General features: G+C 57.6%; 1 protein-coding gene across 5 annotated transcripts; it reads left to right on the top strand.

Annotated features, from left to right (window-relative positions):
* The first annotated feature begins 551 nt into the window (after positions 1 to 551).
* On the top strand, positions 552 to 27,255 carry GRK6 (G protein-coupled receptor kinase 6). Of its 5 annotated transcripts, none has more exons than XM_074350211.1 (17): positions 557 to 768; positions 3,124 to 3,359; positions 4,336 to 4,431; positions 5,364 to 5,476; positions 5,594 to 5,671; positions 6,032 to 6,132; positions 6,465 to 6,557; positions 6,673 to 6,736; positions 6,876 to 7,016; positions 7,363 to 7,553; positions 8,143 to 8,180; positions 8,275 to 8,364; positions 9,974 to 10,182; positions 10,273 to 10,410; positions 13,563 to 13,700; positions 13,781 to 13,915; positions 14,564 to 15,698. In XM_074350211.1, the coding sequence occupies exons 3-17, from the start codon at positions 4,380 to 4,382 to the stop codon at positions 14,672 to 14,674; spliced, it is 1,692 nt and encodes a 563-aa protein (XP_074206312.1). In that variant the 5' UTR covers positions 557 to 768; positions 3,124 to 3,359; positions 4,336 to 4,379; the 3' UTR covers positions 14,675 to 15,698. The 5 variants fall into 5 exon arrangements, with proteins under 5 accessions (XP_074206310.1, XP_074206309.1, XP_074206313.1 ...); XM_074350210.1 differs by lacking the exon at positions 3,124 to 3,359 and adding an exon at positions 3,752 to 3,855 and having other exon boundaries at positions 750 to 768; XM_074350209.1 differs by lacking the exons at positions 3,124 to 3,359; positions 14,564 to 15,698 and adding an exon at positions 27,119 to 27,255 and having other exon boundaries at positions 552 to 768.
* Positions 27,256 to 27,319: the final 64 nt, after the last annotated feature.

Below are 27,319 nucleotides of genomic sequence, written 5' to 3'. Positions count from 1 at the left end.
TGCGCCCTCCAGGATGGGCCGACCGAGAGGAATACGGCCAGACACATGGCCTGAACCTGCAAGAGGTTGGCCAGCAAGAGTCCCAGGACACCAAAGGCATTCCCTACAAACCCTGGAAAAGCGGAGGAGAGCCAAAGGGACCCGGGCCACACCCACATCTAGTGACCCAATAAGAGTGCACTGCTGAGAATGACTGACGCTTCTTCATCCAATCAAATACCAGGCTTCTGAGGCGTGACCCAGAGGACCCACCTCCGTTGTCCCCGCAGAGGGCTCGGCCCTAATTGGCAGTTCTGTATCCTACGAAGGCCCAGAAATTCGAACGTAAGGGCCGAACCTCACCGCAGACCAACCAGGAAGAGGTGACGTATTAGGTCCCGCCCTCTATCTCTTTGAACGAATCCCTGGCTCTAGGGGCGGGGGGTAATGAAGAGACTGTCTAATGGAAAGACGGCGCGGGGAGTACCCGCCCGGTTATTGGCCGAGTAAAGTAAACAGAGGGAGGGCCGGGGCGGGGCGGGCCGGTGCCCGGGTGGCCCCCAGGAGGGGGCGGAGAGTGCGCGGCGGGCGGCGGCGGCCGGGGAGGCCCGGGAGGCCGCGGCGCGGTCACTGCGAGCCGAGCCGAGCCGAGCCGCGCCGATTGCCATCCGGCCCCGGCTCCCTCGCGCGATCCCGGCCGGCGGCGCGGCCCGGCGGGCCCGGCGGCGCCGCAGCCCATGGAGCTCGAGAACATCGTAGCGAACACGGTGCTACTCAAGGCCCGGGAAGGTGAGGCGGTCGGGTGCGGAGAACGCGGGCGCGCGGCCTCCGAGCTCCGGGGGAGCCCCAGCCACCGGATCCCCTAGGGCAGCTCGCCCGGCGCCCCGCACCTCGCGCAGACACGAGCCCTTCCGGCCTGTGGTCCTCCTCCTTTGCACCTGCCCCCCGGGAGCAGGAGCCCAGGAAGGGGCGGGGGTCAGGCCGCCGCCCTCACGGCGGGCGCCTGGGAGGTTGGGGTGAGGGAGTGAGGGAAGGAGAGAGAAAGGAGGAGGGAAGGGTGGGACCTCAGCCCTGGGAGAGCCTCTCAGAGGCCTCGCCCAGGTGAGAGGTAAGAAGATGCCCCAGGAAGGGGTAGCCTACCCCACGTGCCCTGGGACCCAATTCAGGCGCGCAGCCTGGACCGGCACACAGTTGGTGCAGGGTGAAAGGTTTGGGGAATGAATTAACCGGGGCTCTGCGGCAGTACAGCCCACCTGACGTGGAGAAACTGTTGGTCACATATGCTACCAGCATGACTGTCACCTGCTCAGTGCCTTAGGACACTGGGGACAGAGGTGAATGGGTCACGATTTTTGCCCTCAGGAAGCCCACAACTAGAGGGGCACAGAAATAACTGGAAGGTGAGCTTTGAAGGAAGAGAGCATGCCGGGCTGGTGGGACTGTTAAGTACAAGCCTGGCAGAGGGAGCCAGTCTGGTGAACCTAGTGTCAGTCAGCTTCTCAGACGGTATCAGTAACTGCTCTGAGGGTCCTGGGGACACAGAAGGACCAAACCTGGTCCTTCTGCCTTGTGGTCAGTCTGCTCCTCATCTGCCATTGTCCACCTCAGTAATGTAATCACCAAACACCTACTCTGTGCCCTGTCCTGTTCAGGGTGCTAGGGACCAGCAGAGAAGAAGACGTTTTTTGGATCTCTAGGGCAGGGAGGTCAGGACAGTTTTTCTACACTTTGCTGAGCTTCCAGGCCGAAAGAGCCATCTGCTTCATCTTTCTGCCCCATTTTACAAGTGGGAAACTGGGCTCGGATCAGGGACTAGTCCCCAGATCACACAGTGAGACTGGCTGACCAGGCCTGGGACACAGGATTCCCCCAATGTAATCTGTAGGAAGCCCAGAGAAACCTCCAGCTGACACAGCATCTGGTGCCCCTGCCTGCTGACCCCAGGAAACATGCCCATGCTGCCTGGAAGTGGACATGGCAGTCTGGGTCCTTAGTGCCCAGAGCCTTCCTTATCTCTTGTCTCTTATCCAGTCCTGGTGCTCGGCCTTCCTCCCAGCCTATGGGGGCATCTGCCGATTCTGTTCTGCCTCGTCATTCAGCCAGCCAGGGAGGAGGGGTGGCGAAAGCCTGGCCAGGCCTCCCTCCCTAGGGCTGTAGCCAGTCCTCGGGACTGCTGAGAGCACTGCCTTGCCTGGCTAGAGAATGTGGGCACCTTCCGACAGGCTTCCTCAGCCTGTGGATGAGGCATAGAGGGTTATGGCCAGATGGGGACCCATGCCTTCAATGGAGAATCCTTACTCCCACCTGGCTCTGCCCCTCCCACCTGCGTGGCTCTAGACAAGTCTTTTCTCTCTGAACTTCAGTAACTCTTTTTGTGGAATGGTTGGGGATGGGACATAAAAACTAATGGAAATCCCGATGGTCATGGGTCCTGAATCCTGGTCCATAGACTGATTATGCCGGAAACTCTGTTTGAGCCTGGGCCCTTGCCACCTTCCCAAGTGCTCTGACGCCCTGAGTGTTTGGGATTGTATGTATTTGATTGACACCTGACAGATGCCCTGCATGTTTTCGGTGGAAAAGGAGCTTGCGTGTGGTCCCAGGAAGCTGGGTTCGAATCCTGCCTCTGGGACCTCCCAGGCTTTGTGATCTTGGACAAATTGATTCCTCATTTCGGGACCTCAGTTTTCTCATACACTTGGGTCAGGTCTGGCAGAGTTGCTGTGAGGATGAAGTGGGGCAGCCCTGGAGGAATGAACCCTCAGTTAGTCCTTCCTTCCTTTCCCAGACCCCCAGAGGCACAGGGAGGGGACCAAGCTAGGGTGGGGAGGAGCCCCACTGACTCTGGTGGCAGTTCCAGGACAGGATATTTGCATGTGACTCTTCGCTGCTGCCTTGATGTGGCTGGGAGGAGGGAGAGGAGGAAGTAACTGGTGGGGGTAGCAGGCGGATGGAGGGTGGGGTGAGGGACCTGTGGGGGTGGGGGAGGAGTTCCCCTTCTAGGGAGGCCTTGCCGCGGGTGGGGGGCGGGGGTCTGTTGCTCACTCACAGTGGAGCAATGACTGTAGGGTATGCTGGGTGCGGGCTGCAGGAGGGCTGCTAGAGGGTTTCCCAACGGGTACCCTGCAGCACTTCCTTCTCCAGGCCACCGAGGTCAGGGAGCCCATCGAAGGACCCAGCCTTGCACCCTCCCTAGAAGGCGGCTCCTCCTCCTGCACCACCTGCCTTCAGCCAGGCCCCATGGAAACAAGGCTGGGTAAACCAGGCGGGAAACTGAGGCCAGGCAAGGGACCCACCTCTTGTCACAGCTCTACCCGGTGCTGGACCCAGACTCTCCCAGTCACCCTCACAATACTTCCGGAGGTGGCTTTGGACCCGAGGTACAGACGGAGAAGCGGAGGTCTCTAGAGGGCAAGTGATGGGCCTAAAGTGTAAAGTGGAGATTCAAACTGAGATCTGTGTGATTCCAAGACTCAGGTCCCTTCCACCATTTTCAACCTCATGGCCCAAGGGCCACATCTGGCTAGCCCTTTGTCATATTTGATTTATTTGGCTGACTGGGTTTTTAAAATTTTAGAAACCAGTATTTCATGTAACAGTTCAGATTCTCAGCTGGTTTTGAAAAGTCAGAAGAGCTGGCCCCACTGAGCCAGCCATCCTGCCTTGTATCAATCACGCAATCAGCTACAGTTGTGCTGCAGCTGCCCTTGTTGCAGGGGCCACCGGGTCCCGTTCACCACACTCCCCACCACTCCCTGTTGTCTCCCATCAGACCCACGTTTGCCGTACCTGTCTGGCTCTGTAGGCCTTTGAGCTGCTATCCTGGTCTCAGCGGCTACAGATGAGGGGTCAGCTATCAAGACCAGGAATGCAGGGGTAGGGATCCTGAGGGCCAACCCTCTTGCACCCACTTTGTTTGAGTCTCTGATAGCTCTGATGCAGGGTCCGGAATAGGGGCCTGGAGCCTCCCTGGTGACCCAGGCTGCCTTCTGCCTCTAGCATCTCTCAGGCACATCCCCTGTGTCCTGGAATGTCTCCCACTTCTGGGCCTTGACTTACACAGTTCCCACCACTGTCGTATCCTTCTCTACTTTCCTCACCTGGGAAACTCCTGCCTGGTAGGAAGCAGCTGAGGCTGGTCGAAGCTACCTGCAAACCGTACCCTCCTGCAGCAGGGGCGCCCAGGGGACCATGTGTGTTCTGGAACCCAGCGAGGGCACGCTGGAGCATTTGGAAGGAAGGCCCGAGGTGCCTCCTAGAGCAGGCTGGGCCCTGAAGGCCTCCGAACCACCTGAGGGTGGAGGGGAGGCATGGCGGGGGCGGGACTCGAGACCTAGCGCTTGTTTACTCCCACAGGTGGTGGCGGGAATCGCAAAGGCAAAAGCAAAAAATGGCGGCAGATGCTGCAGTTCCCCCACATCAGCCAGTGCGAAGAGCTGCGGCTCAGCCTCGGTGAGGCCTGGGTAGAGACAAGGCGTGCTGAGGCCAGAGGGACCTGCTGGTGCCAGGGGAGCCTCCCCTGAGACCTGGCCTCCTGGCGGAGGGGCAGCGTTGGGGGTTTCGGGGAGCAGAAAGATTGAAGCTGCACCACCCAACTGGTTTCAGTTCCTGGGCTTGGGGTGGGTGGAGGGCAGAGAGCTCACAGGACAGCAGGGGGCTGTTGGGGTAGGCGTGGGGAGTAGCATGGGGTCAGATATGGGGCGGTGTGACGTGTGACGGAAGCAGTGGAAGGGAGGGCCAGGCCCTGGGTGAGCAGGGCTTGCGGGACAGAGGGCGTGGTGGGGGCTGGAGTCAGCCGGCTGATTGACTGCACTGGGAGCCCCAGGCCTGTGCTCACCCCAACCCAGCCCCAGAGGTGTCCAGCCAAGCCTCGACCCCAGGGCCCAGGCCCCCTCTGACAGCCCGCACGTGGGCCAGGAGTATGCCATGGCTGCTCCCACTGCCGAGAAGGAGGCCTAGCCTTGAGCTCACCGGAAGCCACAGCTTCCTCCCACACTTTCGCCAGGCAAGCAGCAGGTGTGGGCCCAGGCCTGGCCAGAACCTCACAGACCGCACCCAACCCCAGCACTGTGACATATGCAAGTGATGTGAAGCAGGAGTCAGCGGCCGGAAGTGAGGACCCCGGCTCTGGAGCCATGCTTCTGGCTGTGTGACCTTAGGCTAATCGCTTAGCCTCTCTGAGCCCTGGAGTCCCAAGTTCTGATGGCAGTAACAATAGTGCCACCTCAGCGCTGTGGTGAGGGTTCTAAAGGACATAGTGGCTACCGTACTGCAGGGCTGGAAGCTGTTGGTGGGGCCCAGGGCCTGGCGGTGCAGACAGGAGTGCCCTGCTGGCTGGCAGGCTCCAAGTCTGGGAACCCAGCAGCTCCCATCTCTGCCCGCAGAGCGTGACTACCACAGCCTGTGCGAGCGGCAGCCCATCGGACGCCTGCTGTTCCGAGAGTTCTGCGCCACGAGGCCTGAGCTGACCCGCTGTATTGCCTTTCTGGATGGGGTGGTGAGTGCAGCCCAGCCAACATAAAGGGTGCACAGAGGTCCCGGGCCACACATACGCCAGCTCCCCATACCTGTTGCTTCACCCAAACCCCGAGCTTCTCTGCCTCCTACCCTACAGGCTGAGTATGAAGTGACCCCCGATGAGAAGCGGAAAGCGTGTGGGCGGCGGCTAATGCAGAATTTTCTGAGCCACACGGTGAGTGAGCACTGATGGAGGGATGACAGCAGTGGGTAGAGCTCAGTGACGGGGAGTGGAATGACCACAGCCTGGGCAGAGAGTGCCCTGGAGCTGCTCCAGGCTCACCAGGCAGCACTGTGGGCACGGAGCCCAGGAGGGTGGGCTGGGGCTCTGGGTGGGGCAGCCTGCCAGCAGCTCTTCTTCACCCTGCTTCAAGGGGAGCAGCAGACACCAAGTTCAGCAGCTGGGCAGGCTGGTGCACCACCAGCCTGCAGCCACCCGCTAGCACAGGTCCGAGATCTCTGCCATCTCTGCTCTGGGAGTGGACAGCTGGCCAAGGGAGCCTCCTGTACTGAGCTGTCTGCGGCCTGTCCCCAGGGTCCTGACCTCATCCCTGAAGTCCCCCGGCAACTGGTAACTAACTGTGCCCAGCAGCTGGAGCAGGGGCCCTGCAAAGACCTCTTCCAGGAGCTCACCCGGTAAGCCTCTCCCTGCCCACAGGCTGAGAGTTGTGTTCTGAGGAGGGGACTTCTGTGGACCCAGAAGGCTGTGAGCAGAACAGCAGTTGGTGAGGGAGCTAAGCCTCTCACCCTGGCCTTGCCCCTGCTGTGTGACTTTGGCCAGGTTGCCTCCCCTCTCTAGCATCCTCAGCTTCAGTATGGGATGCATGTCTCCCACGTAGCTGGGTTAGCAGGAGGGCTGGCCGAGGATGCTGCCTTTCAGGCTGAGCATACACATAACGGGGGGCCTGGCCCATAAAGCTGAGAACCTGGGGTGTCGGCTTGACCAGTGGGCTGGGCATTCTCAATAGGCTGACCCATGAGTACCTGAGTGTGGCCCCTTTTGCCGACTACCTCGACAGCATCTACTTCAACCGTTTCCTGCAGTGGAAGTGGCTGGAAAGGTGAGCTCCTTGAAGACTGGGCTGAGGTGGGCCAGATTGGGCCAGGGTGCTGGAGTTCTCATGGGCATCAGGCCCCTGCTCGGCTAGCGTCTGTTCCCCAACCCCTTGCCCGCAGGCAGCCAGTGACCAAAAACACCTTCAGGCAGTACCGAGTCCTGGGCAAAGGCGGCTTTGGGGAGGTGAGTGGCCAGGCCATAGCCCAGCAGAGTGCAGAGGTGGGGTAGGGTGGGCCCTGACCAGCCCCTTCCCCCTCTGAGTCTCTGTAACCCCAGGAAGGGCACAGCTGGTCCCCATTTACCCTATCTACTCTGGCCACAGGTATGCGCCTGCCAGGTGCGGGCAACCGGCAAGATGTACGCCTGCAAGAAGCTGGAGAAGAAGCGGATCAAGAAGCGGAAAGGGGAGGCCATGGCACTCAATGAGAAGCAGATCCTGGAGAAAGTGAACAGTAGGTTTGTAGTAAGTACAGACAGGAGATCCCCCTCCTTCCCCTTGGCCACATGCTGCCCTCCCCACTCACTGGAGTAAGATCTCTTCCCTACCTGACCCCCCCCCCCCCCCGGGCATGCCCCCCCAGGCACCGCCCCTTCCAGGCACTGCCCCCTCCAGGCACCGCCCCCTCTAGGCTTGGCTGGCTCTCTTGCCCTCATAGATGCCTGGGTGGGTTTGAGGCGTTGACACCTGGCCTGGGGAGCAGGCTGGGCCCCAAGGAGTGGCACTGAGGATTATTTGGGTGGCTGGTGCCAGCCCCACCACCAGGTGGCCCATGGCCCCTGCTTGAGGGCTTGGGTCCCCTTGGCCACAGGTGAGCTTGGCCTACGCCTATGAGACCAAGGACGCGCTGTGCCTGGTGCTGACACTGATGAATGGAGGTGACCTCAAGTTCCACATCTACCACATGGGCCAGGCCGGCTTCCCTGAGGCGCGGGCTGTCTTCTACGCAGCAGAGATCTGCTGTGGTTTGGAGGACCTACACCGGGAACGCATCGTGTACAGGTGCAGCAGCGTGGCCTTCCCTGCCAGGAGCCGCAGCTGGGCATGGGTGGAGGCTGCAAAGGGATGTTGGTGTGCTGGGGCTATCACCGCTGGCACAAGTCTGTCTGGGTTCTGGCTCAGGGCTCCACATTCACCCAAGCCAAGCAGACTTGAGAACGCAGGCTCTGGGGTCTGGTTGTCTCATGTGTGAATCTCGGCATTGTCAACCCCTTTCTGAGTAGCCACATTTGACAAATAAAAAAAGTACAGTCAGCCACCAAAATGGAGGGAGGACAGAAGCCCCTTGACACTGGTGGTGAGCAAGGCTGCTGGTTTTGTCCAGGAAGTCCCACCCCCTACCCCAGGTGGGAGCTGCCTTCCACTTGGCTAGTGAGTCCTGGCTGAATGGATCCTTTATCTGCTCCCTCGAGTTAGGGCTGCTGCGGTGGGGTAGGGTGGGAGGAGGGCAGGTCTGTCTGTCTGGCAGCAAAAGACTCCTGCATCTTGCTGCACATCCCATCCCAGGAGGCGAGCAAGTTAGGAGGGGGTGGCCCTGTCCAGCTGCCTGGCAAACTAAGCAGCATCTGACCCTGCCCTTCTCTCCCCACAGGGACCTGAAGCCAGAGAACATCCTACTGGATGACCACGGTGAGTGAGGGGGGTCCCAGGGCAGGGATGGCAGAGGTGGGGGAGTCTGGTCTACCTGCCTAACAGGACTCCCTGCTTCTCTACCCGCATTCAGGTCACATCCGCATCTCTGACCTGGGGCTGGCTGTGCACGTACCTGAGGGCCAGACAATCAAAGGCCGTGTGGGCACCGTGGGCTACATGGGTGAGTCCCCCTCCTCCCTGGCCCACCAGCCTCCTGGGTCCTCTCGCTGTCCTGGGCCCAGTCCCGCCACTTCTGTTGGGCTGTCTCTTGCACCTCAGGGAATAGAGAGAGCCAATGCTCCTCTTTCATAGATGAGGAGACCCAGATTTTACCAGGGCCCGACACACTGCAAAGCCACAGCATTCACTCACTACGTGTGCATTGAGCTCCTCCTGCTGGTCAGGCCTGCAGGTGGCTACCTGTGAAGGACAAGGGAGTCACACCTGTTTCCATGGCCCCAGCCCTTGGCTCCCTGGACCTGCCCACATGCCGAATGGGAATGCCCATCTGTAGTGGGGGCCGAGATGTGCCCCACCTGCCCCTTGGGACTATATGACACAGTGGACAGAGCTCCGGCTGTAGGTTCCACTTCTTCCTTGTTTTGTGTCCTTGGGCCAGACATTCTGTTTCTCCCAGCCTTGTAAAGCAATGATCATACCTGCTCCCTGGGTTGCCCTAAGGCACTTTCATCTTTAAAGATGAAAAGAGGCAGTAGAGACAAAATCCCCACGTGCTTGCCCTGGCAGGCAGGGGTATCCAGCAAACGAGTTGTCATCTTCTTTCCTCTCTAGAGAGGGAATATTAGAATATTATTTAATAATATTTAATATTAGACTAGTAAATCCAGAGGTTACAGGCTGGTAGCCACAAGGGCCTAATTTGGTAAATTTTTGTTGAAATTTAAAAAAAAAATTTTTTTTGAGTAAAGGTAGATTTATTCAGAGAGATACTCCATAGACAGGATTGAAGGCTGTTTCAGAAGGCAAGAGGAAAATATCAAAACAAATATATATACGTAAATCCATGACTGGGACATTGTGCGGTATACAAGAAATTGACACATTGTAACTGATGATACTTCAATTTAAAAAATCAAAAATTAAAAAAAAACTGGAAAAAAAAGAAGGCAAGAAAAAAGCCACGAGGTGTGGGAATTAGGTGCTTAGTTTAAAGTAAAAGTAGTCAATAAGAAAAAAATACCAAAAAAATAAAATAAAAAGTCACAGAGTATGGCTGTCTTACTCAGAAGCCATGAGTTGAGGGGATTTTTCATTTTTATGGGCTCAGTAACTTCACATGCTAGAAATCAAATTGTTTTAAAAACAATTTCAGTTGGTCACCGACATTTATAACCCAGACAGCTTCACATTAAAAATATGGATTTCTGGGGGGGAGGGTATAGCTCAAGTGAGAGCGCATGCTTAGCATGCATGAGATCCTGGGGTTCAATCCCCAGTACCTCCTCTAAGAATAAAATAAATGAATAAACCTAAATACCTCCCCCCACCAAAACAAACAAACAAAAAAACATTAAAAAAAATACGGATTTCTGACTTCTCTTGAAAAATCATTAGCCCTAGGTCCTTGCTGGGCCGCATTAGCTCCTTTTGATGGGGTGTGTCTTCTACTCACCTCAGTCCCCACCAGGCCACTGACGGTGCCTGCCTGGCTGGAGCCGGTGGGTGTTTGAACTGGTCCCCAGCCTTGACTTGCGAGCTGGGCATTCCCAGGGCCCCAGGGCTCGGGTCCGCTTTATGCGTGGTCTTTACTCCTGTGCCCTCCCGCCCAGCCCCGGAAGTGGTGAAGAACGAACGGTACACGTTCAGCCCAGACTGGTGGGCGCTAGGCTGTCTCCTGTACGAGATGATCGCGGGCCAGTCGCCCTTCCAGCAGAGGAAAAAGAAAATCAAGCGAGAGGAGGTGGAGCGGCTGGTGAAGGAGGTGCCCGAGGAGTACTCTGAGCACTTTTCCCCGCAGGCCCGCTCGCTCTGCTCCCAGGTACGGTAGCCAGCGGGAACCCCCGCCGGCCGGGGCCGGGCCGGGAGCGCCTCTCCCAGGGCTATCTTGACCGCCCCTGCCCTGCCGCAGCTCCTCTGCAAGGACCCTGCCGAGCGCCTGGGGTGTGGTGGGGGCGGCGCCCGCGAGGTGAAGGAGCACCCTCTCTTCAAGAAGCTGAACTTCAAGCGCCTGGGAGCCGGCATGCTGGAACCACCCTTCAAGCCTGATGTGAGTGCAGCTTACTCCTGCGCGGGGCGGGGCCACGCCCAGGAGGGAGGGGCGGGAGAGGCTTGGGAGCTCCGCCTACTCCGGCGGAGGGCGGGGCCAAGCCCTGGAGGGTGGGGCGGGGAGGCCTGGGAGCTCCTGGAGAATTGGTCAGGACATCCTCGGTGCAAGTTTCAGCAAACTCAAGTGGTTTAGCCAACAAAACAGGATTCACTGGACTCATAAGAATGAAAAGCTCTGGGGTTGGATATAGCTCAGTGGTAGAGCGAATGCTTAGCATGCATGAGGTCCAGGTTCAATCCCCAGTTCCTCCATTAAAAATAAGAGGGGCCAGGGGAATGAAAAGCCCCAGGATAGGTCTAGCTTTTGGCATACTGGATCCGGGGCTCCAACAATGTTATAGGAATTCTGTCTTCCTCTCCCTCCTGCTGGTCAATGTGCAATTGTCTCAGGCAGCTGTCCCCTCAGTGTGGCATGCCTACACCCTAACAGCTCAGCCACCCCAATATTGCCCCTTGCCCAGTAATTTCAAAAGAAGTCCTAAAGGGGAAAAAAAAGGCCTAAGGCTGATGCTCATTGCCTCTGATTGCTCAGAGGCCCCTGAGCAGCCACACCTGGATCATATGCCCACCTGAGCCACAGCCAATGAGGGCGATCAGTTCCCCAAAGGAAAACCAAGATGCCTTGCCAGCAGGGAGAAGGGCTATTGGTCTGGCAGAATATCTGCTGCCCACCGCTCCTGGCAATGCTGACCTCCCATCTGTGGGTAGGATGTTCCCTGCTGCAGAGTCTCACTCATTTACTGAGCATCTCAGTGGGTCAGGCAACCTACTGGCAGAAACGTCCTTGAGTCATCAGACTCCAAGTGGCAGAAACCCAACTCAAACTTAGGCCCAACATGGAGCTTATTGGTTCATTTGGCCAGAAAGTTCCAGAGTAGGGCCAGTGTCAGGATGTCACACTGTGTTGCCAGGACTCCCTCTCTTGGCTCTTGCTTCAACTTGTTGACTCTTCTCCCACTGAATTCAGGCTTCTCTGTATAAAGTCATAGGGAGGGTTCTGATTGGCCAAGATTAGGTCATGTGCTTGGCCCCCCTTCATGTGTAAGGGAACTGAGTCCTGTGATTGACAGTTCACCCAAAACACTGGGGAGGCAGGAATGTGATGGATAGAACAGGTTCGTGGCTGTCAGCCGCACATGTGGTTCTTTATTCATTCAACAAATACCTGAATACCCATATGTGCCAGACCTCAGAATCAGTAGGGTCAACAGGACCCAGTCCCGCCTTCATGTTCTAGTGGGAAGACATAGCAAAATAAACCAGAAAGTGAAAAAGGAATGGTGGGGCATGGGAGTATTTTTAGACAGGATAGTTTCTGAGGAGCTGATGGTTAAGCAGAAGCCTAAAGTATGTGAAGGAGAGAGCCGTGCCAAGATTTAGGGTGTGAGCATTCTGGGGAGAAGGAACAGCCAGGCATTGAGGTCATGGTGCAGGGACCAGCCTTGAGAGATGGAACAGCAGTGAGAAGGCCAGTGTGGTCAGAGTGAGCATGTGCAGGGAAAGAGGCTCGAGGTCTTATGCTAAGTGTGTCGGGCATCTTTGGGGAATGTGGAGTGGGCATGTGAGATGTGGGGGGTGGGCAGTAGAGCAGAGGAATGGGAGGACATCTGGGGGCTGCTTCCTCTGAAGGATTGTGTCATGTAGCTGGGCCCCACCAGCACCCTGAGGTTTTGGCCTTGCCGTGGGCAGTTGAACTGAGAGCCTGACTTCCAGGCAGCCTGCCTTGGGGCTGGCGCTGCCACTCAAGTTGACTCCTGCTCCCTGCGCACCTCATCTCATTTGACCTTGAAATCTTCCCAGTGCCCCTCTGTCTTTCATTCAAAGTTAGAAAATCAGTGGCCTGGAGTTTAACTTTTTTAGAAGCAGCAGACGAAAAGCATGCTTGATGATAACAGTTTTTAACAGCTTTATTGAGATTTCATTTACATACCATGCAACTCACTCCTTTAAAGCATATAATTAAATGGTTCTTGGCATATTCAGAGTTGTGCAACCACCACCACAATCAATTTTAGAACATTTTTATTACCCCTCCCCCCCCCAAATCCCCATGCCCACCATACCCATTAGCAGTCGCTCCCCATTCTCCTCTCCCCTGGTCCCTGGCAGCCACTAATCTACTTTTATGTCTATTAGCCTATTTGGGACATTTCATATTAATGGAATTATACAATATGGGGTTCTTTGTGACTGGCTTCTTGCACTTTGCATAATGTTTTCAAGGTTCACGAGTGTCGTAGCGTTTATTGGTATGCGTTCCATTTTTATGACTGAATAATATTCCATTGTATGAATATGCCATATTTTGTTTATTCATCAATTGATGGACGTTAGGGTGGTTTCCACTTTTTGGCAATGATGCTGTTTTGAGCATCCACATACAAGTTCTTGTGGAGACATGTGTTTTCACTCCTCTGGGATGTAGAATGCTGGCTTATATGGTAACACCGTGTTTAACCTTTTGGGAGAACTGCCAGATTGTTTTCCAAAAAGCAGCTGCACCATTTTACACAATGATGTTTTAATTGACATGCTTAACAGTAGGATTTAGAAAACAAGGTAAAGATGAAAAAGAAGTGGCCTTCTGAGGGGGAGGTAGGCTCCCTGCAGGGGGCTGGGGGGGTGCGGGAGGTGGGAGGGCTGTTTTAATCCACTGGTTGGCTGTGAAGCTTGAGGGGATGGACAGAGGACCCATCAGCTCTGGACCTTGCATGGGGTGCCCAGCTGAAGGAGCTAGCTGAGATTCAGCTGTGCTCCCCTCACCAGTTGCACGCAGACAGCTGTGTGCAGCTGGAGGGGGTGCCTGTTACTGATTCCACGAGGCGAAGTGGGGGCTGGTTCACTGCAGTGGGTCAGCTCTGCAGTCAGTGAGCAGTGAGGGATAATGGTCCCTGGTTTACAGAAGCACAACTTGGACCTCAGGGAGAAGGGACCACCATGTTCAAGAAGTACATGGGGCACCTGGTTTTTTACTCCAGACCAGAGAGCTGCAAGAGTCAGGGCACAACCAGCTGCAGCTCAGCGCTGAGCTGCCCCTCTGTGGAGGGGGTGTGTATGGCGTTCCTGTCTGACCGCTGTCTCTGTCCCCCCCAGCCCCAGGCCATTTACTGCAAGGATGTTCTGGACATCGAACAGTTCTCCACAGTTAAGGGTGTAGAGCTGGAGGCCACTGACCAGGACTTCTACCAGAAATTTGCCACGGGCAGCGTGCCCATCCCCTGGCAGAATGAGGTGGGGCCCTGCCCAGCTGGTGGGGTGGGCTCCAGAGGGACGGCACTGGGGCAGCGCTCACAGCTGCTGTTCTGTGGCAGATGGTAGAGACCGAGTGCTTCCAGGAGCTGAATGTCTTTGCGCTAGATGGTTCGGTTACCCCAGACCTGGACTGGAAGGGCCAGCCGCCTGCGCCCCCCAAGAAGGGATTGCTGCAGAGGCTCTTCAGTCGCCAGGTAAGCCCCAGCAGTGTCCTCCCTGGGCCCCCAGCCTGGCTCCAGGGGACGGTGGGTGGGAGGCAGAGCCGGTGCCCGCATGCGCGGGGAGTGGGCATCCTCCAGCCGTGTCAGCGGTGCCCAGGGTCTCTGGCCTCATTCCCGCCTGTCCCCGACCCCTGGCTGGGCTCACAGCCTCTTTTCTCTTTCCAGAGGTGAGCAGTGTGGGCTCCCCGTGGGCTGGCCTTGCTGCCTGGCCTCGGGGAGCCACAGGCAGCCCTTCCATGGCAGAGGCAAGATGTGGGCGAAAGAAGTCTGGTGCCCGCTCCCCATTTCCCCCTCCCCACCGCTTCCATTCCCTGCACCCTGGCACCTGCAAGCTGCTAGCCTTGCTTAGCCGTCTGTCTCCCCATGCTCTGCCTCCACCAGCCCCAGGGAGAAGGCCTTGGCAGAGCCTGGGATCCACCTTGCCCCCTTACTTCAGCCTGTTGCCAGCAGCCTCTGCACTGATGTCCACACATGTCTGGCCTGAGCTGTTGCTCCAGGCCCCTCGTGGGGAGCCCCCTCCTCAGAGCATGGCCCCGGGCGGCTCCTGGTCTCCCCAGTGACGGCCATGGTGGCTAACTGCGCCCGCTCTGCCTCTCTTCCTCCGTGTCTTCCCTGCCCTCCAGGACTGCTGTGGGAACTGCAGCGACAGTGACGAAGAGCTTCCCGCCCGCCTCGAGCTCCCCACCCGCCTCTAGCCCCCAGCCCGAGGCACCCCCGGGCGGTTGGCGGTAGCAGCTACTCCAAGCGCTGTTTACAGTTTTGCACAGTGGTCTTCCCCCTTGTCCACTCGAGTTGTGGCCTGGGGAACACAGCCGGAGCTGTCCCTGGTGCCCTCTGCCCTTCAGCCCCTAGTCTGGCTGAGTTTGGCAAGGCCTGGGCTGTCCCTGGGACAAAGGTGCGTCCCTTCAGCTCTTGTCTGTGGAGCTCGGGGCTTTCTGTATTTATGTCTTGTACGAATGTATATAGCAACCAGAGTGTTCTTAAGACCTACCCTGGAGCCGGCAGAGGGGCTGCTGCCAAACTCCAGGCTCCTAAGGCCTGGCCCGGATGGGCGAGGCTGGGCCGGGCCAGGGTCCTGAGCCCTAAGCACTGTGTTTGCCACCGCCGACCTCCGAGTAAGACTTGTGCCTGCCCCTGCCGCCCTGGGCTCAGGCCGCCACGTCTGGGGCCCAGTGCTGTCCCTTCTTAGCACTGGTCAGAGCTGGATCTGGGGCCTCAGTGTCCCCTAGGCCTGTGCCAAAGTGTGACCAGAGATTAGGCTGACCCTGGGACCCCTCAGTCCACTGCCCAGGCTGTCCCAGAGGGGTCTGCCTCTGCCTTCCAGCTTCCAGGGCACCTTGTCCCTCATGCTGGGCCCCGTTCCTGAAGACACCTCTTGCAGAAATACCCCAGCCCAGGCCATAGGAAGGGTGGGGGCAGGGGTGTCCCTGGTCAACCCTCAGACATTCCAGACTCCCCTCATAACAACAGACACATGTGCCCAGCAATAATCCGCCCCTCCCTGTGTGTGCCTGTGGTGTGTGTGTGTGTGTGTGTGAGAGTGTGTGAAGGGGGTAGGCTGAGGCTGTGTGCCTGTACCCAAGGCCCCAGCCCTGGCCCTTCCCAGACTGTGATGGCCATCCTGGTCCCAGTGTTAGGGTAGCTCGGGATTACAGGGCCCCAGTTTTTCCATATTTAAAGCCAATTTTTATTACTCATTTTGTCCAGTGTAAGCTGCCACGTGTCTCTATGTGAATACAGTCTGAGCACAAAACTGGCCAGCTGCCCCTGCCTTTCTCTTTCTTGCCCCTGGTGGTCCAGGGGTCTTCCTGCTCCCCTGGCCCTGTTGACAGTGGGGAGGGATTGGAAGTGGGGCTGGTGAGGGCTGCCCTTCCAGCAAGGCCCTTCCCTGTCCCTCCAAGACCGCTGTGGGTAGTCTTGTGGTAGCCTCGCCAGGCAGCCAGGCTTTGGTGGCCTTTGGGCCCTCCAGCTTCCTCAGGGGGGGTGAGACCTGAGGGAAGAAGTCTTGGGTCCCCACTAGGGTGTGGGTCTGGCTCTGCCTGTGCTGGAGAGGCAGGCTCAGCTGGCAGTGTTTCCTCCAAAGCCAAGGTGGCCTGGCCACTAGCTGTGGGTTTAGAGCAGCCTGAGGTGTGAGGTGGGAGCTGCTGTTAGAAACACCCGCCCAGTTTGTCTTACCTGGACACCTGCTGTGTGATTTGCCCAGGGCCAGTGCACATGTGTTAGAACCATTCATCTGCTCTGCCTTTGAAGCAGGAAATGTGGCTGGACAGACAGTGGTGATGCTGGGAGCCATGCTGTGGCAGAGGTGGGTGGAGACCAGCCATGTGAGCATCAGGGAGGATTCTCTGAGGGTAGCAGTTGAGCCAGGCCTTGAGGGAGACAGTCATCCAGGGGACAAAGGAATTGGGGAGCATTCCACCTGTGCAAAGACTTGGGGGTGACAGCCTGTTGACCACAATTCTGTCCCAGACTTCACAAACCTGTCCCTGGTCCATAGCCTCCCAATGGCTCTAGTCCCCCAGTGATGCCCTGTAGCCACCATAAAGGTTTGTTCCTTGCCTCTGGGTGGGGCACCCCATACCACAGAGGCCACATGAGCTTTGTAGTTGGGCAGTTTTGGGTTTCAAGTCCCAACCTGGCCACTTGTCAAGCTGGCTTTGCATAGGCCCTTCCTCTCTGGAAAAATGGGTATGTTACCCATTGTTTCATAGGGTGACTACGAGAATCCACTTAAGCAGCCAGTCACCCCCTTGAGCCCCTGGGTCAGTCAGGACTCTTGCCTGCTGGGAGAGTGGGTGCTGGGTCCCAGGCTGGTGGCTATCTCAGGGGCAGCAGGAAGGTTCCAAGCAGCAACTTAACAGAAGGGGCCTGTGATGGCAGCCCAGCTCGTGATGGTCTGGGGAGCATGCGCTGCTGCTTCTATTAACTTGAGGCAAGAAGGGTAGGGAGAGGGCCTTGCCTGAGGTCTTCCAGCTGGTGATTGGCCATTGCAGGGTGGAGAGGAAGCCAGTTGAAGATGAAGTTTGGAGCCTGAGTTGCTCCAGGCTCTGTTGCAGGGGCCAGGGAAGGTAGGTAGGTCTTCGCATGCAGAGACCACAGCCCAGTGCAGGGCAGGCATGTGAGGATGAGTGCCAGGTAGATAGGTGGGTCCAGACTTCCCATCAGACTCCCCTTGGGCTAAAGAGACACCCAGGGAACTTCGTGGCTACGGTTCAGACCCACCTTAAAGTTCTTACCACAGTGGGTCCTTGACAGCAGAAACTTCCAGAATTCACTTCCCAAAAAGCCAAGCTCACCTCCTCCCCAACCAGCTCTCTGGTGGGAGCTGGGAACCTAGGTGGAGATGAGGCCCCTGCCAGCTTGGAGCTGAGTCCAGTAGGCAAACAGACATGGGAACAGTAGGACCCAATGTGATCAGCACCATGTTAGTGACGATTCTAGAGCTGGTGGGGCTGGGACTGCCACAGGACTGGGGCTGGGGCCAATACCAAGCAGGGGAGGCCCATTGCCACAAAGTTGTCAAGAGCTGGTACCCTCCAAAACACAGAACCAGATGCTCCCAGGTAGAGGAGGGAGGAGCCAGATGGATGGTCCTGGGCCTCTAGGGGTTTGGGATGGCTGTACATCGCGTAGAGGTGGAAGAAAGGAGTGGCTGCAGCCAAGGTCAGTGAGACTCAGCCACACCAGGCTTTGAAAGCTGTGTTCGGATGCGGGGACTCATATGGAAGGTGACTTTCCAAAGGATTTTAGGTGGCTGTGTCAGGAGGTCTACCAAGCATGTACAAAAGGACCCCGTGTTTCCTTTGGGTAAACAACTCTGTCAGTCCTTGTGGTTTAAATGGGGCTGGACTAGCACCCCCTGCATATACATACACTAGAGCGTGACCCAGATGGTGCTGTTAGGGATCTTTGGCTGCAAGTGACACAGCTGTCCTATAGCTACCTTAGAAAGTGTTAACAGGATATGGAGGAGCCAACAGACAGGACAAATCAGAACTGGGACAGCTTTGGGATCACAGTTGCAGACCCCATTCTTACCAGGGCACAACCTCCCGAAGCAAGATGCTACAGCTATGTTTATGTCTGCATCATTGAGCCTAGCTCTGAACCCAAACCAGGCTGGGAACCTGCTCAGTGTGCAATGGAAGAGCAGGGCACTTGGGTTCACAGGCCCACTCTGATGGCACTCACAGGGTGCAGTGAGTTTCCCTAGTGAAAGCAGGGTGCTCATACCCAAAGAAAAAGGAATGGATATGGGTGGCTGAACACATATCCCCTCCCCTATACCTGCATCACTCAACCGAAATGAATCCAAAAAGCCCACGTGGGTTGCTAGAACTATTAGGGAAGAACTAGGGTTCTCAGTTCCTCTGGGGATCAGTGGCAGGATACAAGCATGGAGTTATGGGGTCATCCTCACCACCGCTTGGGGGGATATTTGCCTGAAAATGATGCAAATAGAGAAGAAAGCTGAGTGGAGAGAACAGATACATGCCTGATGTCATAGCTGGGACACCTGGAACAGATTGTATAGGAAAATGTAGAGTGGCAGGTGGACAGACTAACATGGGTGATATCAAGGAGGCTCCAAGATCTCCCCAACGCGCTCCAAAGGCTAGTCTGAGGCAGGGCTAAAGGAGCATGTCCATAACTAAAAATCTACCCGTGGACTTCCCAGTTACATGAGCCAAATGCCTTTGGGCTCAAACCTATTTGTTTTGGGGTTCTGTCACTTGCAACTCAAAAAGTCCCAGCCTATATGGTGGCGGAGGGTGTTTTGGGAAAATCACCCTAAGTATAGTGGAGAATTTGGACTGGAAACAGAGAACCAATTAAGAGGTTTTGGACAACCAGTTTCAGACTCAGCCTGAACAATGGGACCCTCACTAGGGCTCACCAGTCTTCCCTGGAGATGAGCAGGGTCCATGGAGGCCAGGACTATGGATCCAGCACTAGGTTCTCCTCCCTGTGCTATTTACTAACCATGCGGTGGTGTGTGCTTGCTGGAGACAGTAGGAAGGGCCGTGAGTTGGGAGGGGGCCCTGGATTTGTGGATTGAGTCACACTGGGGTGCCCGACTGTTCCACAATCCCCCCACCTCGTGTGTGCGGTGCTTGTCAGGAGATGGCCGGGACCCGGACTTGAGTGCGCTCTCCCAGTTGAGCTGTGTGTGTGTGTGTGTGTGTCAGGGTTCTCGATCTCAGCAGCCTGGCTCAGCATCCTGTGTGCTCTGGTCTGCCTGCGTGTGCCCGGTGCGGACAGCCCGTTGCCAGGAGCTGGGCGGTGTGGCGTGGGCATTCCCTGTGCAGGATGATCCCGGCGCCCTGGGTGCCGAGTCTCGGTGCGACATGTGGGTGCTGGGTCCTCCGCCTTTCGCTCCCGGGACAGCCTCCTCAGCGACGAGTGGCAGGGGGTGGGGGCCCTCTGCCGGCTGCCGCGCGCGCGCGCGCACGCCGGGCTCGGTACGCGCCGTGTACGTGCCCGTGCGCGCGCCCCGCGGCTCCAGCCCAGCGCTCGGAGCCGCCTTCGCTGCCACAGTCAGCTCCCTGGGGCCGCCGCCGCTTCCCCCGAGTCGGGGGCTCTGTCCGCGGGGCCCGCGCCGCTCGCCCCGAGCCAGGAGGACGAGCTCGAGGAGGATGCCTGGGCCCGTGAGTACCGCGGCGGCGGGCCGGGCGGTCCCGGAGCGCGGGCGGAAGATGGTCCCGGGGCTGAGCCCCTCCCCGCTGGCGGCCCCGCGCCCTGGCCCTGGGTCGCCGCCCCGGACCCCCTCCCCGGTCAGCCCCTCCCCCAGGCCACACCAGAGGGAGGGAGAGAGGGAGGGAGAGGGAGGGCGCCAGTGAGCGAAGGAGCTGGAGCGGGGCGCGAGCCGCCACCGGTTCGCTTGGAAACGGTTGCCACAGCAACTGGGTTGCGCTCCCCGGCAACGCGGCTGCGGGGCGGTGACGCCCCCTCCCCCTTCCCCCACCCCACGAGGGGCGGCAGCCCGGGGGCGCAGTGGGAGACGAGGAGTGGGGACACCCCCTCGCCCGGTGAGGGAAACTTCGCCCCTCTGGTCTGTCTAGCTGTGCCTGCCTCCACAGCTGTCGAGGGTGGGGGTGGGGGGCGAGCGGCCCCGTGGGCACGAGCTGGCTCCCACGTGGCTGCAGTCGTCGCAGCAGGGCTCCTAGGGTGGCTGCAAACGTGGGGGCGGCCCAGCCCCTGGGCTTGCGGTGGGGAGGAGGAGGCATGGGTCTGGGGTCTGTGAGCTGCCACCCCCCACCCCCACCCCCGCCTGCGAAATGACCTGACCCGAGTTGGATGCCCCAGAGGCGATGTTCCCTACTAGGGGAGAGGAAAGAAGCTCGCATCCTCCTCTTTATGGCTAGACATGTGCCAAACCGCGGCCTGGGCCCGCGGCGGGTCTCTGCTCCTCTTCCCAAGCCTCCATTCTCCAGGGAGGGGTGGGAGCAGCGTGGGCAGAAGCAGAGGGAAGGACACTGCTGACCCAGGGAAGCTGAAGCCCAGGCCAAATGGGATCGCCCTGGCCCATTGTCTGAATCACAAGTGTCCCTTTCTTGTCTGAGCACAAAGCCCAGACTGTGCTGAGTGGCATGCAGGTTGGCCGGCGGGCAGGCCAGCGCCACATGGAGATGCCCTGTCCTCCAGGGGAGCTCCTCTGGGAGGAGAACGGCCGCTGAGTCAGAGGAAATGACCTCTGGCTCCCCTCCCAGCCTCCCCTCAGTGGGTATGCTGGGGAGAGAAATGGCCCTCCTGCCAGCTTTCCTGGGCCTGACTCAGCAGATGCCAGCCCCGACCACAGGCCTCGGACCCAATATCCCAGTGACCACAACCACCCTTGGGTTTCCTTTCCCATCCAGGGAGGTGTCCTAGGTACCAGAGGTAACCATTACCCTTGGAGGCCTTGGCATAAGATGCCCTTAGATGAGTGGTGTCCTAAGTCAGGCTTGAGTCTCCGCAGGCAGGAGTGCCTTTGGAATTACTCACAGGCTCCTTTCGTTCTGTTCCTGTTCTGCTTGAGATCTGTGTTCAGTGCTCTGCATCCACTATCTCCTAGTCCTTACACCAATTGTGCAAGGTAAGTTTATTAGCCCCGTTTTAGAGGTGGTGACTCTAGGTTCAGGGAGGTAAAGTGACTTGCCCAAGGTCACACAACCAGTTAAGTGGTGGAGCTTGGTTTCCAGTGCAGGTTTCTCTGCTGGCCTGGCCCCTCTCTGCTTGCTACATACCGTCTCTTGTGACCCAGGCAGAAAAGAACTGTAGAGCCTTCTAGAGGAGCATTCTTAACCTTCTTCCACAGTCCTCCAGGGAGGAAATCCCCTGTTTTTTAGGCCTTGGTACACCTTGTCTCCTTCCAGCAAAATCAGCCACATGCTCTATAGGACTGTGCCACTGCTCTGCTGCCTCCCTCCCTCCATTTCTTCCCTCTGGGGGAGGCTCAGCAGTAGGCTACCTCAGTCCCCTGGGAAGCCCCCGAGGCCCTCTTCCTTGGTTCGTAGGCTCTGTGGCCTGGTCACCTTGCAGTCCTGGCTGTAGCAGGAGGAATTTAGCAATGATGGGCCCATTGCAGCACTGGGCCCTGTGGATGCTCCGTTTAGCTCAGGGGTTGCTACCCAAATGCCTCCAGGGCCCAGGTCGACCAGGGTGCTAATCGGCTGCAGTCTGTGTTGCCATGTGAGAAAGTGAACTTATTATGACCAGATTGTCCCATTTTCAAGGTGAGCCAAAAACCCAGACTTCTATGTAAAATCTCTTGGTTTTTAAATGTTGGCAACTAATCATAATATTTTTTAAAAAATGATTGTGGGCCAACCAAACATGTCCATGAACTGTGTCCAACCTGAGAGTCACGAGGCGGAGACCTCTGGTCCATAGGAGAGTGATGGCAGTTTTTGCTGGACCACCTCCAGGCTTGTGCAGATGTAGCACCAGGGGCTGGTTTTCACATTTGAGCCTCTTGAGGCTGCAAGGTGCCGGCATTTGGCCTGTCACCTGCAGCTGTGTATGCTGGGCTTGAAGTATTTTCACATTCCCCACCAGTTTTGCTCCTCCCTTGGCACTGCCAGGCAGGTCTCATCATCCCAGCATGACAGGTGAAGAAACTTCAGCTCAGGCGTGGGGGACGGCTGGGATGGGGTTACACAGCTCGGTCAGGACAGAAGCAGGATTTGAACCCAGGGCTCCCCACTCAGTGCTCTGCCTGTTCACCAGGCTCCCTTAGAGGAGCAGATCTGAGTCCAGTAGACACTGACCCACTAGGGCCCCAGTCTCGGTTGTCGTGTTTGCAGTTTCCTGAGCCCTGGCTTCCTGGCTTGGTGCCAAGGTTGGGTCACAGAGACACTACCTGTAGGTGAGGGTGCCAAGTCAGTACTTTGGCTAAGCTGGAAATGAGGTTCTGGCCAGCTCCAAGCCTGGCTGACTGGCAGCTGGGACAGTTCCCATCATCTGTGTCTGGCTTCAGTTCATCCGTCTTGGTGTGGGAGGAGTGTAAAAATGTCACCAGTGCCTTCCTGAAATGCCCTTCCTGCTGGGACAGCAGGCTTTGCAGTCACCTGGCCTTCACAGGCACCCAGCCATGTGGGCCTGAGCGGCCTCAGCTCCTGCCTGCAGAGTAGGGATGGCATCCTCTCCCTCTGGGAGAATGAATCTAAAGAGGTTAGCGGAGGCCTGGTGTGTTCAGGGCATGCGGAACACGTGAGCAGTCACCTTCTCCTCCCCTCCCCTCATTCCACACGCCACACTCTCCTCCCTCTCTCCTCTGTCCCCTGCTCTGAATTCCTGTCCCTTCAGTTAATCAACAGCTCTGGCCTCACATCCAGGGCTTCCTTGTGTGACCCAGAGCCCCTGTTACCTGGGATTCCCTCTGTCCACTCCAGAACCCCTGGAGATATCTCCACGTAGGCTTTTCCTTTTATTCACATGGCTGGATGGGTCCTCAGATCTCTTAAAACCTCCCTGGGAAGGCTGAGAGCTGAGAGCTGGTCTTTCTCAGTGACATTTTGGTGAATGGCCAACATTTCCCAGGAATGACTTAGATGCTGACCCAACACTTGAGGTGTTCCCTGTCCTTACAGCTAAAAGACCAGACAGGTAACTGGACATCTCCGAGTTGCTCCCTCAACAAGTGGCTTTTTAGCTACTACATACTTGAGCAGATGATCAAGACAGATGCAGCCTCTTCTGTTGGACACAGGCCACTGCAGAACACTGTGAATGATGTCGCTGGGCTTCTCATCCAGCCCTGGGGGGTGAGGTAGCCGGAGGCTGATGTGTCTGGGGGGAGACAGGCGAGGCCACGAGGCTGAGTAGCAAGGGCAGCAAGACTGTGTTGCATCTGGGTTCAGGAGAGGGCCTGGGGGAAATGGGTGACGCGGAGAGTGGTAGGCTGCGCAGGAGAACAGTGGAAGTAGAGAGTGGTGGCAAGCATGGTAACAGGGGCCCAGGTGTGAGGCCACGGTGACCTGGCTAAGCCAAGGAAGTGGACAGATAAAGACACACTGCACTGAGGGTTCAAAACAACAGGATGTGGCAGCTGGAGTAAACGGCAGGCCTTTTGCTGAGATAAAAGGCCCAGCAGCAGATCTTTGGGATCTAAGGCTTTGGTGCCAGGGTTCTTCATGCAGAGGAGCGATGTGGGAGGGCCCCAGAGCAGTGCACCAGCCCTAGACTAAAAGGTTTGTGTGACCTTGGGAGTCATTTAGTCTCTTTGAGCCACGTGTTCTCATCTGTCAAACGGACAGAATGCTCACCTAGTTAGTTCATAGGGTGACTGAGAGAACTCTGTGGCAGCCAGTCCTGGGGCGGAGGGCACCTCAGGGACACGCATCTCTGCATCCCCAGCTCTCAAGCTGCGGTCTGCAGTGCTCATGTTTGTCAGGCATCTCCAGGCCCTTTGCGTGGGTTAGCTCACTCTTCCCCGTGGTCACCAATGAGGAAACTGAGGCAACACGGAGGTTAAGAAACTCACCCCACCCCCAGCTCTCACTCCTGTCCCCCTGCTGTGCTCCCAGCGGGTGTGTGGCCTGAGAAAACCCTACAAAGTGATACACTCACAAACTCCACAAATAAACCAAGAAGGCCTGAAACATGTCTAGATAACCCACAAGAAGCAAGAAAAGAGAAAGAGGAAACAGAAAACAAATCATAAACTGGCCGGCTTAAGGATGAGTCCTGCTGAAGGCACCACTCCTAGCACACAGCTGGAGGTGGTGTTTGCTGGGGACCAGAAGTGTGTCTGCAGGGGATGGGGAAGGTGAGGGGCCGTGAGCAAGAGGCAGGGTCTGCTTCGGAAGGGCTCCCCGGACCCTGGCAGGAGCGTGCACGGGGTGTGGAGGGGTAAAGGGACAGAAAAGCTTGAGAAGCTTGGCCTGGCTAGGAGGAACACTTGGAAAGGTCTGAATGAATCCCTTGATGTTTATATATTGGGCACCTACTGTGTGGATTAGATGAGATGTTACTGATGACTCCTGTGGACCACACTCAGGGCAGGAGGGAGGCTCATGCAGGATTCCTGCCCTCTGGACCTGCTGGAGCACCAGGGTGAAGCAGCAGCCCAGGAGGGAGTGTCATCACCCCCCCGACCCCCACCCAAAGTGGGCACCAGAGCCAGCCAGTGTGGGGGTCAGAGGGCCAGCTCAGCTGTGAGACCTTAGGCAGACTTCCTCTCTCAGACCCACAGTGGCCTAGTCTGTAAAATGCAGCAATGGTTCCTGCCTCCTGACTGGAGTTTAGCTGAATTAGGAATAAGAATATCTGCCAAGGACTGTCTACTGCGTGTCAGGCCTCGATCTCGGCCCCTTCATGCAGAATCTTATGTGATCTTCAACACCGCCTTCTCACTGGGGGTCTTGCCCATTTGATAGATGATGAGACAGGCTGAGAGGTGACAGTGGCACCCTGCAGGTCTTGGGGGTGGCCTGCCCCAGCCTGCTCTAATGCCCAGCCAGCTGAGCCAGACCCCTCCGGGCACAGTCCCTGTCCTTTGTTCCCTGTTAACCCCAGAGCTGCCATTCCATCTCTCCTTTACCCTATGGCCTTTTACTCTTAAGCTGAGAGCTGGTCGCCAGAAGCACTAGGGCTTTGAGGAGAAGGAGCAGGACAGTGTGTTTTGGCTACAAGCTGGCCAGACTGCCCCAGGTCCCCATGGCTGCGAGGTCCTCCCATACTGAGCACTCACCTGCATTTATTTACGTCTCACTTGTGCCTTAGGGGAAAATGTTTCAACATAAGACTTTAGATTCAGACTCAGATAAATCCCTTATTAGCTGTGTAACCCAAGGCAAGTCATTTCCCTCTCTGAGCCTGTCTCTCCATCAGATGGGCACGACCCCCAGTGAGAAGGTAGTGTTGAAGATTATACAAGATTCTGCAGGGAAGGGGCCTTGAATGAGTCCTCACACAGTAGACAGTACTTGGCAGGTATTTGTATTTCTCATTCAGCTAAACTCCATCACTTCCAGCCCCAGAAGTGCTTTTCTGACCCAGAGCTGTTCCTGCCTTGCCAAGGAGCCCCCTAGTTCGTGCCAGCTTCCTCAGAGCATTCCTGAAAATTCCTGTGGGCTCAGGAAAAGGAGAACACTGGATTTAATTAACTCCCAGTGACTGGCAGCATCGTGTTTTTATCTGGGCTGCGTCGCCATGGCAGCCTCATGGTGGGGTTGTCGAGGGGGCGGGTGGAGCTATTGTTCCTGCCATTGTCTGTTCTGGAACTCGGGCCCAGGAGAAAGGGACTGGCATGGGCACCAAGTGCCACATGGCACAAAGCAGCCATGGAGTCAGACAGGAGCCATCTGGGGAGAACTGTGGGGTGGCCAGTATGGCCTGGCTTCCCCCCAGCTTGCTCTCAGACCAGTGGAAGCTTAATGTGGAGTCCCCAGCATGGGGCTCAGGCCCATTGTGGCTCCCAGAGCTGAATGCATGTGTGCCTTGGTTGGGCATGCTGAGCATGGGGGGCCCTTGGCGCTCCTGGGAGGGGCCCCCAGGGTAGCGCAAGCAGCAGCACTCTCCCACACCAGGCTAGGGTTCTGTGGCCAGGCTTGGGGTCAAATTATGGCACTGCTGCCTGCCATCCATACACCTAATTGTGTAAAACCCATAAAACAGGAATAATTCCAGTTACCCCCAAGGGTTGTATGTGAAAGCCTCTGGGTATAAGGAATTCAAGAAGGGCTCATTTCTGTTCTGAGGGGGTGGTGAACAGTTGCCTGCCACGGTCCCTCCGCAGTCAGGGCTCCCTCCTACATACTTCTTAGGATGCAAGGTTCCCCTCTCAACCCTGGCTGTGGAGAGGAGGAGGTGGGACTAGAGGTGCCCATCTGGAGTGATGCGGGACCAGGTGGTACCGATGACTTCAGCTAGTTTTCTGTCTCTGCAGAGGGAAAGGAACTGGGGGAAGGGCACAGCGGCCTGGAGCTAGAAGGGCAGGGCCGAGTGGGGCTGCGCATGGGTAGGAGGCTCGGGAAGCAGAGACGGAGCTGAGATTAAGCGGGCGGAGGCGCCTAGAGGAAAGGAAAAGAAGGAACAGCCCACGCTCACGGCGCGTTCAGCGCAGACAAAGGCAGGCCGGTGGCACGCAGTAGCCGCGGGAACCACCCATCCGAGTTCCCGCTTCAAGAGCGGCGACAACCAGGAGGCCGCGGTGCGGACAGTAATGTTCCACGCTTTGGGCAGCCAGGGGTGGGAGTGGGTGCAAGACCTGGGGCGCCAGGGGCTGCCCGGTGTGTATGCACAGGGCTGAAGCTGGGGGCCGGCGGGCTGCTTGTGGGGCCCTCCTCGCCGCAGAGCAACCGCGCTGTGGCTCCTCTTCAGAGCCCTGGGAGTCTGCCTATGGGCCTATCAGGCCCTTTCGGAGCTGAGGTCCTTGGTCCCTCGGGGATGCGGATGGAGAAGCTCCCGTGCAGACTGAGGCCGAGTCCGGCCTTCGCGCGCCCCCTGCTGGCCGGACTGGAGTAACCTCGGCTGGGAGGCGGCGGCAGCGGCAGCCCGGGCTCAGATCCGGGAAAACCCTACCGGGGAAACCTCGAGGCGTGACGTCATCGAGCGATGACGTCACCTGGCCCCCACGGAGTGCGGGGGTTCCGCAGAGGAGGCTTCCCCAGGATTGCACGGGGCACCCGCTCGGGCAGGGAAGTCGCCGGGGGCTGCTGCGCTCCTTCACCGCGTCCTGTGTCTGTCCCACAGGTCCCGCGCGGCCCCGGGTGAGGCCCGCCAGCGCGCCTGCCGGCGCCATGGGAAAGAACGGGAGCTGCTGCTGCTGCCCCCCGCCGGCGCGCGCACGACTTGAGCCCCGCTGCGGGCAGCCCCCGGCCGCAGGGCCCCGAGTGACACTGGCGGCGCCTGGGAGCGTGGCGCGGGCCCGGGGCCACGTAGAGGAGCCCATTG

Source organism: Camelus bactrianus, chromosome 22 (assembly GCF_048773025.1).
Source record: "Camelus bactrianus isolate YW-2024 breed Bactrian camel chromosome 22, ASM4877302v1, whole genome shotgun sequence".
Classification (NCBI taxonomy): Eukaryota; Metazoa; Chordata; class Mammalia; order Artiodactyla; family Camelidae; genus Camelus; species Camelus bactrianus.
This window is presented reverse-complemented; position numbering and strand designations above follow the sequence as displayed.